Below are 18763 nucleotides of genomic sequence, written 5' to 3'. Positions count from 1 at the left end.
TGTGACACCTTTCCGAATGATGAAATCTCAAACATGAAAGGTGACTGGGGAAATGTAACCATAATAGGTTCCTTGCTCGATGCACACAGGAGTCCGTACACTGATATACTGGGTTGCAGCAGAGAAAGAGGCTCAATTGTAGGGTCCCTGAACGAGGCAATGGGAGAGAACCTCAAATCCACCTCCCCGAGGAATTTGGGGTTACGATTGAGGCTTTTGGAGTGGCTAGAGTGTGGAGATCGTTGATTTGTGGGAGAGTACAGGGTGACTTCGTGGGACAGGGAGAGAAAGAAGCTATATTCTCCGCCAATCCCATTTCCCTGTGGGGGTCTTCAAACCGGCTGCTGGAATTCCGGGTCTGAAAAACATCTTAAGGGATCCTTAAACAAAAGCTTTATGGCTCTAAGGTCAGAGATCCTGGAACAGTGGGGGTGCAGATGGTCAGTGTCTAGAACTACGTGACTTTTTGCAACAAGGAAATGGGCCAGAGTGCGGCCTGATGCATGCTGCTTAGAACTGTATTCCTGTCCAGAAGTCGGCATGCAATTCTTCTCACCCCTGTCGCTTATGAAGAGATGTACAAATAACTGTGAGTTAGAGGAGGAGTCCCTTTTCCCATTGTAAAACCTACCACATACCTGGGAAGAAAACAGGTTTACCCGCTTAGGATGTATGTTCCTGGTTCAAGCTATTACAGTGTCTTTGAGCCCAAATTGCTAGAGAAATCAATTCCCACCTATGAGTAAGAACATGGCGGTGTTTGGTTTTCTGTCCTTGCAAACAATGAGAACACTTGGACACAGGGTGGGCAACATCACACACCAAGAAATCATCAATTTTTACTTTGGGTTTAGGGAATTGATGTTTTCTGCTGTCACTTGAACAGTATTCTAGCTCTGTAGGGAAAAAATATAGAAGCAACAGTTTCCTAAAGTCATCTCAAAATCAGGTTTTGTAAATTACCAATTGACCTTTGTAAAACTGGAGACATTTTTCACGTGGTGGGCCCTGAGCACACATGCAATCTGTGTATTTCTGACTTGCTGTGGAGTTGCTAGTCTGGGCAGTGTCTCCTCATGTCGAGGTCAGAATTCTCATCATAAGTAGGCTTTTCCTAGGGATAGAAGGTCAGACTTGTTTGCTTCGAAAAAGACTAAAAAACAAAACCCTTTCAGACAGCAGGTTGGTTTTGCTCCCTGCTTTCAGGCTGCGGTGGAGGAGGATGGAGAACCCGCATGCCGGCCGCAAGTTCTCACATCGCATCAGACCTCGTGACTCAGGTTTTGTCCCTGAACGTTTCTCTCTGTCCCCCACACAGGATGCACATCCGGAGCTGGGAAGAGGAATAGAAAGGGAACAGAAATTCCCGTGGGATTTTTATTCAGTCAGCAGCTTCTAGTTCCATGGTTAATTCTTCTTTGCATCCAATGTTTACAACAAAAGGGGGCAGGTTAAGCTTTATATCGCATTCAGCTTCATAAAACTGTCCTGGCAGTCTGGGAATATGTTTGTCTTAAGACTTGAAACAGAAGCTAAAATGTTCTTGAACAAGCAAAATTTTGCAGATCTTTTACTTCTGGGAAAGGGGTAGCAGTCACTTCTCAGGTCATCATTATTTGAAAAGCTGTAAGTATAATGAGAAAAATATGTCACTCTGTGGGAAGAAGTAGCAGAAAGTTGAACTTACGAACTGCATCAGTTGCTTCAGTGATGGCAGCGCTAAGAACCGCACTAGAAAATTCCAAATACTCTTCTCCGGACAGACAGCTAGACAGATATACACACAGGGCTTGGTGCAGTTTCCAGCCACTGCCTTGGGGTAGCCTTTAGGTGAGAGCTCCTTCTGAGATACGCATACTAGTTTCCCATGAACAGACTTTGACCTAACTGTGTATTTTTCAGCAGGGCTAAGTTCTGAGTAAGATCCAAGAATACGGATGCAAATCTCAGTGGGGGTTTGCACTAATGTTCCAAAGCTGTCATTCTGAGAAAGAAGAGCAATTTGGAAACATTTGAAAACAGATGATAGTAGGCTGGCTTTCTTTTTTTAATGTATCAGTGTGTAATGGGTGCAGGAATTAGCCAAGTCTGTTTAAAGCAGTGCCCTGTCTTTGGCTCAGCAATGGCATCATCTAACACTGGGATGAGCTGCACGTGTGATAATATGTGAGCATTGAGTCAGGGCTCACTGGCCCACGTCAGAGCCAGCAGAGAAAGAGGGCTGGGGGCGGGTCAGCGAGTTGTTTCTGAGTCCTTCCCACTCTGTCCAGGCAGTGTGCTACTCGGGAACACCACGAGTGGGTGCCGTTTTTTTTTTAAATGACTCCTGTTTCTTTCGAAGCATTTTCTTGCATTAAGGAGTTTAAGAAAAAAAAAAGTGGGACTAAACATGAGTAAGTGGAGGATGGGCGTGGTGGCTCACACCTGTAACCCCAGCAATTTGGGTGGCCGAGGTGGGCAGATTGCTTGAGCTCAGGAGTTTGAGACCTGCCTGGGCAACATAGTGAGACCACAATCTCTACCAAAAAAATACAAAAAAATTAGCCAGGCATAGTGCCACTTACCTGTAGCCCCAGCTACTCGGGAGGCTGTCGTGGGGGGATCCCTTGAGCCCAGGGAGGTCAAAAATGCAGCGAGCTATGTTTGCACCACTGCACTCCAGCCTGGGCAACAGAGTGACACCCTGTTTCAAAAATAAAAACAAAAACCAAAAATAAGTCAGTGGCTAAGACACAAGCTTCCTCCAGGGTTTGAGTTGAGCCTACCTTGAGAATTTTACATTCAGCGATATTATGTAAGTGTGTGTTCGTATGCTAATGATAATAAACCATTCAGATGTCAAGCTGTCACTAAAACCTAGTGGATCAATGTCAAAGCTAGACTGCAGAATCCGTAGAGAGCCATTGTGCACCTGTGGCCATTGCCAGGATAGAGCCCACATTAGCCTCCAGGGATCAGCGGGCTTGTCGGCCCATCCCTGCTATGCTACTGAAAAAGAGCTGGTCATCTTTGTGCATAGGAAATGATACACTTTTTACTCAGCACTTTGGAAATGGCATCCTCAGTGCATGGGTTTCCTAACCAAGTTTCCGAATCACTTTTTCTAAAGTAAATAGTGGACTTTTTGGTATGTGACTGTGAGAGCTTCAGAAACCTTTTGGGATTGTCTCCTCCATCACTGAAGTCTCTCCCAGGCAAGGCGTGCAGTCCAGATGCAGAAAGGACACCTGCAATTGGGGGATGCGGCCAAGGCATTTTACCAAACCTCAAGCTAGGGTAGATTACAAAATTTTTTTTATAATACAATTTATTTTGATCTTGAACATTTATATATTGTGCCAGTAATGGCTTCTGGAGTGTAGAAAGTTCTCAAGCCCACGTCTTTCACCACACAGAGGGATTGGCTGTCGTCGTGTGGGTGAGGCCATGCCACGGGGTGATTCTGCAGCCCAGCATTTGAGCAGGGCCTGCTGGGGACCGCCAAGCACTGCTCTAAACCATTTCACAAGTTTTCATTGATTCCTTGAACAAAGACTGAGGAAAGATGGTGACAGACACTTTGCAAGGTAGAAGGAGATAAGCAGACGTTAGTACAAAATGTGGCCTGTCCTGTGAGGGGTCAAAGATCCATGAAATTGAGAATTGAGACCGTATTTAATCCATGCACAGCCCCTGATTTTCCCTGTAAGTGTTTATGGGGTCAGAGACCTGGTTTTGAGCAGCACTGGGTAACAAGGATCTCTAGGTAGATGAAATCCACCAGCTGTGGATCTTCAGCCTGTCAGTCTGTGGTGCTTGCGAATGACAATGGAAACGCTGATAGAATTAAGTTGTGTCATAAGACAGTCTGAAAGGGTGTTGTGCTGTGTAAACTACTTCGGTTGGTCACCTCACTTGAAATACCCTATCTGTGCCCAAGACTGTTTGGAAATCTGTAATTTATAGCTCATATTGGCAAAACCTACTGCATGTGTGCATTTCAGCTTAATTCCTTTCGAGTTACTGTGTTGTGCCAAGTCCTTCTAGCTCTGACCATTCTGCATGCTCAGGGATGGAGGGCGATCAGCCGCCCGGTGGGCTGGTGGGGCCATTTCAAAACTTTGCGCCATATCTAATATTTTTTCAACAAAATGCTTCATAATCTTTTAAAACGTAGAATAACTTAGTTTAAAAAGAAAAGAAAGAAGAACCGTCATTTAGTGAACTCCTTTGTATGAGGTTTTTGTCCAAAAGTTTCATCTTTTCAACAGTTTTGGAAACTGCTAAGACATGATCTGCACATTCCCTCTGAAATCATTTGAACCTAATTGTGAAGTGTTGATTGTTTTTCATATGGCTTCCATTTGTGAGAATCGTCAGGATAGGAAATAGCGCACACAGCAGGGGCTGCCACATACCACACATCTTCTGAAACGCCACTGGCCACATTCGAAAACCTCTCTCAGGAGAACTGGAATGATCTACTTTTAGCAGGAAACTGAAAAAGTAGTTAGGACCAGGGAGTATTGCAGAAGTAGTTCTCGTCCATCGCCCCAAGTATCTCATTTATGCACTGGAGAATACCGTTCACATTGAACCTTCCTTCAAAGATTAAGGGAGTATCTGACACACACACGCATTACAAAAGGGACCATCGCTGGTTTTGCTTGAGTTAATCCTAATGACTTTGAAAGAAAAGAAAAATTGAACCCTTCATATTTATATCTAGAAAACTACTTAATGTAAAAGAAATAAATATATCACACTTAGTTGTCTAATTAGTGTTACAGAGAGTAGTACCTAATTTCACTTTCTTTTTTTTTTTTTTCTTTTTTGAGATGGAGTCCGGCTCTGTCACCAGGCTGGAGTGCAGTGGCGCGATCTCGGCTCACTGCAACCTCCGCCTCCCAGGTTCAAGCGATTCCCCTGCCTCAGCCTCCCGAGTAGCTGGGACTACAGGCACCCGCCACCGTGCCCGGCTAATTTTTTGTATTTTAGTAGAGATGGGGTTTCACCATGTTGGCCAGGATGGTCTCGATCTCCTGACCTCATATTCCACCCGCCTTGGCCTCCCATAGTGCTGGGATTACAGGCGTGAGCCACCACGCCTGGCCCTAATTTCACTTTTAAACAAGTTCTTTTGTCAGTTTCCAGTAAGTTGTTGCCACCCACCCCTAGATACACCCACCTCCCAGGAAAAAAATCTATTAACTGCCTCCCTGGCTGCCTGTGGTGCTGGGAAGTGCATGTTGCTGTCCATATTGCACGCGTTCATGTTCGCCATCTGCACCCTGATTGGGAATTCCATGTTGATGCACAGGAGGAATCTTGTGTGTTGAGTATATAAAATGTTAATAGCTTTAAAAATATTGAGTCTTTCTTTTTTACCAATTAGTAAGTTTATTCTTTGATCCAGACATGATATCCAAATTGTTTTCCATTTTTTTTCCCTTGCAGCAAGTTGTTTGATCTTATTTGCTTCTCAAAACTCACAGTTAATTTTGCCTGAACTTTCCATTATAGTTCAATGCAGCTGGATAGGATAGCAGTGAGTAAACAAAGGGAATGTCACATGGTTTATCATTTTAAATGTCCTTATACAGAAACTTGGCCAGTTTTCTATTTCTGTATAGGAAATTTAGAAAACAAAGGGGAGAAAATTAATCATTTATATTTTCTAATACTATCACTTCTAATATCTTGATGCATTTTCCATAAATATTTTTCCTACCTTGTAAAAATGTCACGGTAATCATCATGTACATGACATTTATTTTTCTGCTTTCTTTAAATTATAACAAAGCTCTTTCAATGTTGCCAAATAGATTTAAAAATAACTTTTTACCATTTTTAAAAATTTTAAATGATTATAGAGTCACAGGAAGCTGCAAAAGACGTGGCAGAGGTCCTTTGTCCTTCAGCTGGGCTCCACCTTGTACAACCACAAGGCAGTATGAAAACCAGGAATTTTACATTTGGTATAATCAACAGACCTTATTCATATTTTACCAGTTTTACGTGTACTCATGTGTGTGTATATGCGTTCTCTGCAAATATATCACGTGTGATTTGTGGCAATACCATCCTGAAGATATAGAACTGTCCCATCACCACAAAGATCCCTCATGGTACCCTTTTATGGACGTGCACACACACACGCCCTGACACCAACCATCCCTCACCTCTTGCAACCACTAAACTGTTCACCTCTATAATTTTGCATTTCAAAAATGTTACATAAATGGAATAATACATTGTATAATCCTTTGAGATTGCCTTTTTTTCACTGAGCATAATTTTCTGGAGATTCATAAAACTTGTGACTAACAGTAGTTTATTCCTTTGCATTGGTGCATAGTATTTCATGAGGTGATGTACTGCAGCTTGTTGAGCCATTCATTCATTGAAGACCATTTGGGCTGTTCGAGTTTTTGCATAACAAATAAAGCTGCCATGAATATTTGAGTACAGGTTTTTGTGTAAGCATAGTTTTGATTTCTCTGAGATAAATGCCCTGGAGTACGTTTGCTGGGATGTTTTGTTTTGTAAGACACTAACCAGACTGTTTTCTACAGTGGCTGGAACATTTTGTATTCACACCAGCAATGTACGAGGTCCAGTTTCTCTGCATCCTCCCCAGCGTTTGACGTTTATCACCATTTTTTTTTTTTATTTTAGCAATTCTGAGGGGTATGTACTGATATTTTATTGTGGCTCTCCACTTCTCTAATGACTAATGATGTTGAGTATATCCTCATGTGCTTATTTGTCATCTGTGTATCTTCAGTGGTGAAATGAATGCTTGTCTCTCTTCCCCATTTTCTAATGGATTGTTTTGTTCTACTGTTGACTTTGGAGAATTCCTTATATATTATAGATATAGAACCTTTGTTGGATGTGTGGTTTACAAACATTTTCTCCCACTCTATCGCTTGTCTTTTCATCTCCTTCACAGAGTCTTTGCAAAACAAAAGCTTTAAATTTGATGAAGTTTGATTTCATTTTTTTCTTTGATGAATCATGGTCCAAGAATTTTTCCCTAGCCCTGTTTGGACAATTTTCCCCTATGTTTTCTTCTAAAAGTTCTGTAGCTTTATGTTTTATATTTATGTCTGTGGTTCATTTTCAGTTAATTATTGTATAAGGGATGGAATTTAGGTCGAATGTCTTTTTTTTTTTCTTTGCCTATGAATGTCCAGTGCTCCAGCATCATTTGTCGAAAAGGCTGCCTTTCCTCCATTGAATTGCTTTTCCAAAAGCAGCTGGGTGTATTTGAATGCTTCTATTCCTAGCTCCTCTATTCCATTCCATTGATCTGTGTGTCTGCCCCTTCACCAATAGCACACTGTCTTGATTACTGTAACTATGTAGCAAACCTTAGCATCTGTAGAGAGATTCCTCCCACTTTGGTGTTTTTCAAAATTGGCTATGATAGGTCTTTTGCTTTTCCATGAAATTTTAGAATACACTTATCTATACTTAAAAAAAAATCCTTGCTCAGATTTTGATGGGGGTTGTGTTATACCTACAGGTGCATTTGTGAACAATTGACATCTTTACCATGTTGGCTCTTCTGAGCTGTCAACATGGCATGTCTCTCCATTTATTTAGGTGTTTGATTTCTTCCAATAGTGTTCCATAATTTTTGACACACAGATACTATACTTGTTTTGTTACTTCATATGTAAGTATTTCATCTTTTTGGAGTAATGGGAAATAGCATAACCACTCTGAAAGCCTACATAAACTTTCATGTGGTGGATAGATCATCATTTTCCTTATTCTTCTCTACTTGCTGGATGTTTCAGTTGTTTCTTATTTCTTCACTGTTATAAATAATGTTACAGCTTGCTATGTGTAAATATTTTTGATGAATTCTGAGGAGTGAGATCCCTGTGTCAGAAGGTGTGCACGTTATGCTATTGGTCGACCATGGAATTTGTACAGAATAGAAGCAGGCTTTCTGTTCAGGGCCCGCCAGTCTGCCCCATAGGACAGGTGCATTTCCACTCACAGTGAAACTTCTTTTTCTAAAACATGGACTCAGTTCCTCTTGCAGTCCTTTCCTGCATTGCAGCTGACTACTCTCTATCACAATTAATATAAATTTCCATATAAGGCGCAATTATTGTTTTTCCAAAAACATGACCTTCTGCTGCACACGTGCCATGGGTTAAGCAACCGCCGCCATCACTCTGCCCGCCAGAATGGCCTCTTCTGATCCTTTAGCACATCATTTCCATTTGCCAAGATGTTATCAATTTGAATAATTCATCCTGATTTGCAGTCTAACAATTTTGCTCTGCCGGCTCTCATCGAGATCACAAACACCGTGCATGACGAGTCGGCCGCCGGCACCACTGCCGGGGAGCAGGCACTCAGCCGCCCACCTTTCAGAACCGTTTTGGGGATGAGACTTTCCCCATCACCCCATCAGTTGTGATATCTATTGCCATGGATTTGGTGGACCGTTTTTAAAAAATCCATACTTAAGCAGCTTTTCCTTGCAGAGCCCAAACTGCCTTCCTCTAAGTCGGTGGTGTTGCAGTGCTGTAGAGTAAGTTGGCCCTGTGCACACTCCCATTTCAGCTGCTGGAGAGGTGGATGCACATCACTGGCCTCTCTTACCCCAGCAAGCATCCCTCTACTGGGTGTCTGAATGGTCTGATCAATACAGCCTTGCGTTTGTCCTCAGTACACTTGAAAAAGAAACTAATTTTGTCTACTTGCAGGGCTGAGGTGGAAGGATCACTTGAGCCCAGGAGGTCGAGGCTGCAGTCAGCCAAGATCGTGCCACTGCACTACAGTCTGGGCGACAAAGTAAGACCCTGTCTCAAAAAAAAAAAAAAAAAAAAGAAAAGAAAAGAAAAAGAAAAGAAACTAACTTAGTGTGAGAAGCGCTCAGAGTTCCCAACAACTGGGCATTCTTGGGATGTGCCTTTTCTTTCCATACCAGTTGACTCAGCACTTTTTATTCTGCCTAATGGAAACATCGCAGCCTTCAGCAACTTATTCTGGCAAAGGTATTGACCAAACATTCACCAACATGTTGCTTTTGACAAAGAATGAGGAGATCACATTGGAAACATGTAGATAACTGAGTCTGGGAGAAGATGATATTTGTAGAGATTCTGTTTTTCCTTTTCTGCTAAAGAAATAGGAAATTTATCCCCATAGGTCTCACTGGGATATGACTATAGTTTTCTTGGTTATACTGATGATGTAGTTTATTATGATGTAGGTTTTTCCACTTGTGATTTTAAATCCTGTGTTATCAGTTTTCTTTCATCTCTTGGTGCAGTTTCATATTATATATCTCAGAGACAAAAAAAAATTTATTAGTTTTCCAAGTCAGGGTGACACACTAGCATAAATAATGTCCCATTTGGTGCACACCAGGCGTGCGTCCTGGTATCACTGTCACCCTCTGTGGGTTTTTACCTGGCATTATTTTAAAGTCATGCTAAATAATACAGATGTATTCAGCCCCTTTAGGCACTCATCCCACTGCCCAGACCGGATATGGTCCCATCTAAAGCTGTTCCACGAGGAAACACTGTGGCTTGACCTAACCTGCATGCGTGTTCCATCTGCCCCAAGTGTAAGGCTTCTCAGAGATCGTTCCTGTGCATCTTAATACACTCATGTCAGTCAGTAGCTACTGTCTCATTCCCTGATGCTAGTAATGAGTCTTTATAAAGCAAATCATTGAGGATAATTTTCAAGATGAAGTGGAAGGGGTCATGTAGCCATATACCTAAAACACCATGTCAGACACCAACACCCCAAGCTTCCGTGACAACTTCACACTGACGTTTCCCAGGGAGGTTAAGGATTGGAGGATTTATTAGAAAGAGCACACCCATAGAATGGCCGGTGTCAGGACTGGGATCCCACGTGTGTGCAGGAAGCCCTGGCTCTCCACTCTTTGCACGTCTTTTCTGTGGGAAGGAGGCCCCTGCAAAAGTGGCGCTCCATCTGTCAGTCACCGTTTATAAGCACAGCTTTCAGAGTCCAATTTGCATTGACTGTGATTTATAAAAATACCAGCAGAGGCTGAGGGCTGAGAAGAAGGGAAGGCAAAATAATCCGCGGGAACAACAGGCAATGAAGGCGAAGGCAGAAACAGTGGCGGAGTGGCAGGGTTTAATTAAAACCAGAGAGGAAGCGTCCTGGGGAGGTTCCTCTCTCCTCAGTCACTAAAGCGAACAGGGACGGGGTAGGGAGGCAGAAAGGCAAGTTTGAATAGAAAGAGAAAAGAAAGGAGAGAAATGCCAAGGCTGGTTTTGCTGCTTCTCCTCCTTTCTTCCCATAATCTCTGTCCACTCAGTGCTGCTGTGTTCTAGGAACCTTACATTATTAGCCCAGCCTCAGTTCCAAGGAGCTTCAGTGAGTAGCTTAACGGAGAGTTCTCCCCGAAGAGGAAAGGAGCCCCAGCAGCCAGCCCACTCCTGGATTGTCACTGTGCGTGCGGTGACTGCAGTGACTACTGTTGGATGCTAAATTACTTTCTTTGGTCAGAAAAAGAAAAAGCGATATTCTAGGGTGGACGAGAACACAGAACTCAGCCCTGTTCTTGCACATTGCCTTCCCTCCGCGGATTCTGTGGCATCCATTTGAGCATTGCATCGAATAGACGCAGTTCAAACTCTGAAAATGACCAGGGTTGAAATGGAGACCTTGTCTCACTGAGCAGGCCTGCCCTCTATCAAATAGAGAGGGTCACACTCCTGAAATTTCAGCACTTCTATCTGCGATCTTGACATGGCATCCGGTATTTTCCTTTCTCTTTCCTTCTCCTGCTTCCCTTCCTCCTAAGATTTTGTGGCAGATTTATTCCTCTTAAATTAAGCCATCTTTGTTGCACCTAGATTCCAGCAGGCGCCCATGTCACCAGCCTCATTTCCATTCTTGAGGGTACTGGTTCTGCTGTACTAAATGGCTCACTTATATTTAGCTTTTTAGAAATGGAAGGGAAACTTTTTGTAGAAATGGTTTCCTAAGGAATTGATTGGACAGATGCAGCTGGTCCCATCATTTCATTTCACATTTGCTCACACCAGCAAAAGCGGACACATTTGCGGAGACGCAGAAAGGGCAGTTGAAAGAGCAGAGAAGGCCCCAGAATTCGCGAGCTGTTACTGCTCTAAATGTCCTCGGCCCTGGTCAGAATGGAAGCAGCATTGCTGGGAGCCTGGGTCCTGGGCCTCAGATGATCTGAATTCTGATCCCTTGAATAGGAAGATGCCCAACCTGCTACATGGGAGATTCCTTCTGGTTCTTAGAGTCTGTGGTTCAAATGTCTAGCTATTTTTATTTCATATTAGTAATCACAAAAACGGCCTACTGGAGGATTTTTGTCATAGGTGGCATGTGTTCACTGGTGCAGCCAGCTTTCCTGGTAACCAAAGGCCAAGGACCCCCAAGCTATCAGCAGTCGTGCCGCAGATGGCGCTCACTCTCCGGGGACTGTTCCTGCACAGACTCCCCTCCACTCTTGTCAGCAAGTGTGCTGCTGTCTTTCCTTTCCGGAAGAGGCTAAAAAGCCATTTAGTGAATCTTCTCTCCCTTTAAAAGCATTCCTGAACTTCCATTCTAGCGGCATGGTAGACTAGGTGTGGCGAGCCCTCATGCGAAACACGACTGAAAGTCCTGGATCAAGTACCCCTTTAAGAATATTTAAAAGTGTGAGTGAGCTGGGAAGTGAGTAAGGAATACACAGAGGCCAAACCCTGTGTTAGAGCAGGGAACCCGAGAAGGAGACAGATAAAGCCAGCTTTCTCCGGGAGGCCAGGTGACAACCTGGTGAACCGGAGCTTGGCTGTTCACAGCCTCACAGGGCAGGGGAATTGGTGACAAATCCCAGGGCGGGTCCCAGGCAGACCTCTTGCCCCACTGCCTGCATAAAGCTGGGACTTTAAGGAGCTCCATCCCAACATAAGAAAAAGCCAGAACAAGACCTGTCTATCTCACATACGCACTCACGTATGTGCATTCCACAGGTACACATGTGTGCACACACTCAGGACAGTTGCCTGTGATGGGCCTCTAGAACTGGACCTCTGGGAGCAGCCCCTGCTGGAGATTGAGATTTGAGAGTTGTCAGTGTTTATTTACATGGTATGTAAAGCCCTGAGACAGGACGAGGTTCCAATAACGACATGGAGACAAAAGGCCAGGGACTGCGCCCGGGGGAAAGGTGACCTTGGCAGACACAGAAAGAGGGGTAGGTGGGAGCTAACCTAGGGGAGAAGGATGTACTGGAATCCGGGTGAAGGGAGTGTTTCAAGCAAGAGGAGGTGAACAGCCATGCCCAGTGGTATGGAGGATGGAAATTTGGTCACTGGATTTAGCAACGGGTAAGATTTGGATGACTTGAGAAGGGTGCCTTTGGTGAGACAATGAAAGTCAGATTCTAGGTGAAGCCAAGTTCAGAGATTCCAGACCCAGGAGGCCTTGCCCAGGACCTGGAATCTGCATTTTAACAAGTTCTTTGGGGTGATTCTGAAGCAGGTGGGCAACATACAACATTCATATGTTCAGAACGTCCAGGACACGATACTGTTCCTGGGCAAGTGTGTCTAGCTTTTGTGCCTTGAGAGAATGACTTGCGATGCGGTGCTCTGTCTTTAAGCCTTTATATGATGCCAGCCTCTTTGTCACCTGGGATTCAGGAGGGACTCCACCAATGCTGCCCTCAAAGCCAGACTCTTGTCCACCTGCTCATCTGTTCACGCCATCAGCAGCAGAACAGTGCTGGTTTGATGGCACCTGTGAGTTGGAGATAAGGTGCTTTCCTTGTTCTTTTCTACATTTTCATAAAACCACCTGTGTAATAATATATTCTGTTATTATTCTGGAAATTAATATCCTACACGTGAATCCGTGATTTCTAGAATGACCTCTGTCCTTTTTTGGAAATAACGTGAACCCTTGCCTATTTTGTTTCCTATGTCCTTATTAATATTCCACAACTTTTAATTTGTACATTTTATAAATATTATCCCTTCAATGACATGAAGAGCAAATGATTCAGAACAGAGGAAATGAACCAAGAAGGTGACTTTGACCCAGAGAGAGGCATGCAGGGCCACAGTGGCCGACCTCTCTCGTCTTTCTCCCTGTAGCTCCCGCTTCCCAGCCGCTCCCATCAGCTGCTGAAATACCTGCCCGGGACTTCCTTGCAGTCATTGGAATTTTGAGTGCAGCTCTGCAGGAATTTTAAAAATTCCTTGTCACGATTTATCACATTCAAACATCATTTAAACAGTTTATACCTCTAGTTTTTCTTTCTCACGTTACAAAATATTTGGAATCGTTGCTTATGGAGCTAGCACCTGATCACAGTCCCAGCTCCCCCTCCCAAAGCTCTCAAGTTAGCTTTAAAAATACCGTTTTACAGGAGCTGTGCTGGAAACCACATGCTCCTGCCATGGATACAGCGGATTCAGGAACAGACTTGATCTTCCTAAGGGATTGCATGCCAATCCTCCTCAAGTGCTAGGTACAATTACCTGCCTTGTAAAACAGAAAAGACACATATTTCAAAATGAAATGTGAGTAACATTTTCATGCTAGTTGTCCCTTAGGGCAGTTGTCACGAAGGGATCCAGAAACCAGGACTGTCCAGAGACGGTCGCCATCAGCAGTGCCCAGGCCTATGGTGCTGGGGCTTCATCTGGCTGTTTCCTGTTCACGCAGACCCGAGTGCGCGCCAAGTCCATGGAACACCAGATCTTGTTTTGATTTGTTTTGTTTTGGTTTTGGGGAAAGTGAAAAAGAAAGTTAAGCATCCTCAGGCAAGTTCAAGCTAAAATGTCACTGCGAAGGCAGAACTCTGAAGTCTAAAAGGTGATATTCTTGGGGATTTTTTTCCATTGACACTTCAGATGCTTTGCTGTTAAAAACCTTACTGATTTGAAATGAGAAATTAACTGTATTGCAATATTATCAGGGAAGAAAACTGGAGTTTTTTATGTCATTTTAGGAGATGAAATTATGTACGTACTTCAGGTACATTTGCTCTAAATACTTTGACAGCAAGAATCTGCACAAAATTTGAAATGTTATGAGATATCTGCGTTGAAGGCTTTGATTCAAAACGTTAAAGAAATGACTCAAGAAGGCGAACTTCTGCTGTGGAGATGGGGGTGTGGCGTGGACCGGGAGGCGGGAGGCAACAGGGGATGGCAGTTGGGTGTGCTTAGGAAGGCGTGAAGCCAGCCTAAAAAGCGGGCTGACTGGGAGCAGGGGGACACTCATGGGAATCCCGAGGTGCCCGCGTCCATGGCCTGGCAGCATGGTGGCCTGGATGCCGTCACTCTTGCCGCAGAGCCCAGTCCCACAAAGGCGTGTCCCACAAAGGCAGTGAAGGGGGCCAGGACCCCTGGGACTGCATGAGCTCATTCACCACAGCTGTGGGCCTCAGACCCTCCACAAAGAGCTGCTGAAGAAAAAGGAAGGAATGGAAATCTTTAGGAAACATACACAAGGGCTGGGAAACGTGCCCCAGGAAAGGGTGGTGGCTGCAGCGCGAAGCCTCCCTAGCCAGCTCGTGCCTCCCCTGCCCCACACCTCTGGGCAGCGTTGAATTTTACTTTCTGTTCTGCAGTGCCGCCGTCGCCATGCTTACATTACCAACATGAAGTCACAGAAAGATGTGCTTTGGGGGTGATTCCTTTTTTCATAGTGTGGGCGTCGCCTTAACACAGCTGCATGATGGGAGCTATTTTGGGAGGGAGGCTGGGGTTTGGATGACTCAAGTGCATGCTAGTCCTATAGGTAGAGGATGTTAACAGACACATTGTGAGGAAAGTGTTTTAGTAACAGAAGAGGAGTATTTTGTTGTTCTTTAAATGACAAATCGTCTGCAATTTCTTTCTTCCTTTAGTAGGTCAATGACAGGAAAAGATAGCATGTATGTTTCTATGGTGAATTTTTTTGAATTTGGTCTCCTGGCTTTGTTTTCTGTGCAGGAAGCCGTCTCCAGCAGCCATGTGGACGGTAGTGGTTCTCACAGGCAGTGACACATGTGGATCCCTGAGGGTCTCGTTTTTATGTCCCTTTCCATAAACCAGGAGATTTCACCACGAAAGCTGCACAGTCTCCAGTGGCTAGTATGGTCCTGCAATTCTAGTAAGCCTGTGCTACGAAGGGAAGAAAGGCTTAAAATGTGATGTTCGCTCACAAATTAGCATCTAAATATAATGCCCATTGGCTGAGCTGTGCCTCTAGCATTTTTACTTACTCATTCAAGAAGTAATTATGAAGCAACAAAATTGTAATTCTGCATCTTCCAACTGCACTCGTATGAACCTCAGGATGGATTAAACAGAGTCAATTCTGGCTATACTCATTGTTTTCCCAAACAAAAAAAAACCACCGTTTTTACAAAAATAGCAAATAATCTTTGACGATATGGAGACGGAAGTGTTTTCTTTAACTGTGAGAATGGAAAAGCCATAGATACCTGCGTAGGCCTCTAATCCGCTGCGAGTTTCCACGGCTCAGACACCTCATCTGCTTTTATATGTGCCTGTATTTGTAACATGGAGGTAATATAGCAAGATTTATAAGTAACTGTTTTGAGAAACTGAATTTTTCAAACATTGTCATGTAAGTTATTGCTATTGTGATTTCATTTGAAAGTCTTCACTCTGAGACTAAAACAGAGGGTGGAAGCACTTGGCTTCAAGGTCAGTCCTTGATGAGAAACCCACCTCTGTCACTTCCAGCTATTAATGTGTAATCCGAGTCTCAGGAGAAAATCTCCACTTCACAGTTTCTTAATGAAAAGAAGCAATGATGAATGAGAGGCCCCTGGTTCCCAGAGCACACTGTGCATACAATTCCTGGTCGCTGTTTTTGGATATGCGTTTTCGCCAGCAGTTTCTGAAGCTTTTTAGCCCCTCATCCTGTGGTAAAACTGTAGAAAGGGATGTACGAATGTACAGATAGTGGAATGGAAATCTCAGAGAAATACAGAGAGAAATTCAAGGAACAGTTGGGCTCGAATGTCTCATGTTGGGAGAAACACCTCCTTTCCAGTGTTCCATTTCCAGGGCCTGGCACTTGGGCAGATGGCCTACCCCTTTACAAGGGAAGTCATGTGACTCTGGGGACAGGAAGCTCTGTGATGAAAATTTGTAGTGTTTTCTGTCAGTGTTTTCACTTATAGACTCTTTCTCCTACAGGGAAATCTTGCTTTCTGGGCTGGTGGAAAATCTTACCTGACTGTTTCTTCTGAAATACAACCTATAGGATGGCAATGACATGTTCTTTGCATTAGCTTTGACAAACATACCAGGGATAGTGTGAATCAGAAGGAGAAGGAAAACAAGCTGTCTGCATTTTCCAGACCACTTCTCCATCTAGGAACCCATCAGTGTCCTTTTGGTGTCATTTTGTTCCGTACTTGCTATATTCATCGTGCCAGAACTTCTGCCCAGAAATTGATTTCTTTGAGAGTACCTTTAGATTTTTCTGAGGTCCTGGTAAGACCAAATGACAAAAGTCCATGGAGAAAAGAAACTGTGAAGGCCCACGGGGTGCACACAATAACGCACATGTCACCAAGGTGATTCCATAAAACTAAACGGGCCGGGCGTGGTGGCTCACACCTGTAACCCCAGCACTTTGGGAGGCCGAGGCAGGTGGATCACGATGTCAGGAGATCGAGACCATCCTGGCCAACATGGTGAAACCTTGTCTCTACTAAAAATACAAAAATTAGCTGGGCGTGGTGGCGGGCGCCTGTAGTCCAGCTACTCGGGAGGCTGAGGCAAGAGAATCGCTTGAACCTGGGAGGTGGAGGTTGCAGTGAGCCGAGATCGAGCCACTATACTCCAGCCTGGGAGACAGAGAGGAGACTCCATCTTAAAAAATAAAAATAAAATAAAAAAACTAAATGATGTCTCCACTTTTAAACACCAGTTCTAAAATCTGTAACAGACCCAGCTCATGGTAAAGTCAGGGAAGGGGGGAACTGTGAGCAACTCAGAGGAACTCCTTGCAGTGTATTTCTCACCCGTGCTGCTCTCTTGCAGGAGGAAGGCATTGTGAAGGAGATTGACATCAGCCATCATGTGAAGGAGGGCTTTGAGAAGGCAGACCCTTCCCAGTTTGAGCTGCTGAAGGTTTTAGGACAAGGATCCTATGGAAAGGTAAGTTCAGCCCTGGCTGGCTCTTGAGTCTCATTCCTGAACACAAAGGACACCTGGACAGAGCCCCTCTGGATGAAAATTGCAGGCAGTCCTCACCTGCAGGGCTGTGATCATGGGAACCTGGACAGGTCAGAACCAGGGCCTCACTTTGCACAGCCAGAATTCCAGTGGCACAGGGCTGGGCCGTGCCAAGCGAGGACATGTACTGCTAGAGCCATCACATGCCCATTTGCTGCCTCTTTACCAAGAGCATTGGCTCTTGGTAAATCATCACCAAGGTGAGGAGGGTTATTGACCTGAGCCAGTGTATCTTTGAAAGTGCATTGTAACAGCTGTTTTCTCCAGAGAAAGAAAAAATAAGAGAAGAAGAAGAAAAAAAAAAGAAAAAGAAAAGAATCAATTCCTCTGGATTGGGCACAGGAGCCAGGAAGGCTGAGGTCTGCAGCCTGCTGCCCTCCTCACCCTGCGTGATTGCCTCATGAAGCCTCAGCCTCCCCACCCACTAAATGGAGAGGATAAAACCTACTTTATACAGTTGTTCCATGGAGTAAATAGAGCACGAATCCCACCCAGCCATTGCCTAAGATGTACTTGTGCAGTGGAATTGTTCATTTCCTTTTTTTCCACCTTCAAATTGCAGCAATAAAAGCTAATTTCTTTCAGGAAATGAGAAATAGTTAACTCTTCATTTAATGCCACATCCACGTACAGCAATATGTCAATAACGCTCTTCAATTACAATGACGTGTGACTTACTCCAGCACAATGCTAATTTCTCTGCCTCCTTGGGTTAGCTGTTAGAAATATATAGCCTCTGACAACTTGATTTCTAGAACATAAGGGCCTGAAATAAACCGTGAAGCCAACCGTTCCTTACATGTAAGCAGAACAGCCCTGGCTCTTTAAAGTAACTATTTTTGTGTGGTATGTAGACATTTACCAAATCTTTGCATTCTTCACATGACTTTGTGCCAAAATGCATGTGGCTCCTGTTAATTTAAGTGTAGAATGAATAGTACGTTAGTGTTCTGGGTAATCCTACAGACCGCATGAACTGGATTGTTTGCAAAATTTATTTTTGTCATGCTTGTAATGCAGAATATCTTTTTCTTTTCTCTTTCTCTTTTCTACATGGTAATGTGGAAGGAACGTGTGTTTATATGATGTATACACAAAATATGCTCGATTAAACCATAGGAAATTACCAGCAATATTTTGGGCCTAAAAAAGTTTCTCTTTAATATGGCTAGTTCGTATGGCATTTATGAAATAGGGGGATGAAGATTTCAGTTTCTCACAATGTTAAATAGCCATTACCAAAAAGCACAAAATCACAGAAGGCAGAGCCTGTGTAATGTGGTAGTGGAATGCCTCACTATTAATTAGAAATGTAGAGAAAAAAGAGAGAGGAGAGTAATTTTCTCCATGATTTTCTCCATGAACAGAGACAAGCAAGCATTCTTTCCTTTTTCCACCTTTCAAGGGTGCTGCCCATGTGTTGTTTCTTGAGAACAGATTCCACCTGTGGAAGCAGAGAATTGGCCGAATCGTCTTTATCTGGAGGGAAGGAGTGCTGGAATCCGTCCCACAGGGGAGACCCAGGAAGTGTCTGGGGGGCTTTG

At 43.9% G+C, this 18763-nt stretch overlaps 1 protein-coding gene across 5 annotated transcripts in view; it reads left to right on the top strand.

Annotated features, from left to right (window-relative positions):
• RPS6KA2 (ribosomal protein S6 kinase A2) overlaps positions 1 to 18763 on the top strand; it is a 440283-nt gene that overhangs the window by 306382 nt on the left and 115138 nt on the right. For all 5 annotated transcript variants that reach the window (XM_023223586.2, XM_023223589.2, XM_023223591.2 and 2 more), the window contains one exon: positions 17025 to 17141. In XM_023223586.2, coding sequence (XP_023079354.1) covers positions 17025 to 17141 — 117 coding nt within the window. The remainder of the gene's footprint in view (positions 1 to 17024; positions 17142 to 18763) is intronic.

This window comes from Piliocolobus tephrosceles, chromosome 5, assembly GCF_002776525.5.
Source record: "Piliocolobus tephrosceles isolate RC106 chromosome 5, ASM277652v3, whole genome shotgun sequence".
Lineage (NCBI taxonomy): Eukaryota > Metazoa > Chordata > Mammalia > Primates > Cercopithecidae > Piliocolobus > Piliocolobus tephrosceles.
The sequence above is the reverse complement of the archived record's forward strand: the minus strand, read 5'-3'. Positions and strand labels throughout refer to the sequence as shown.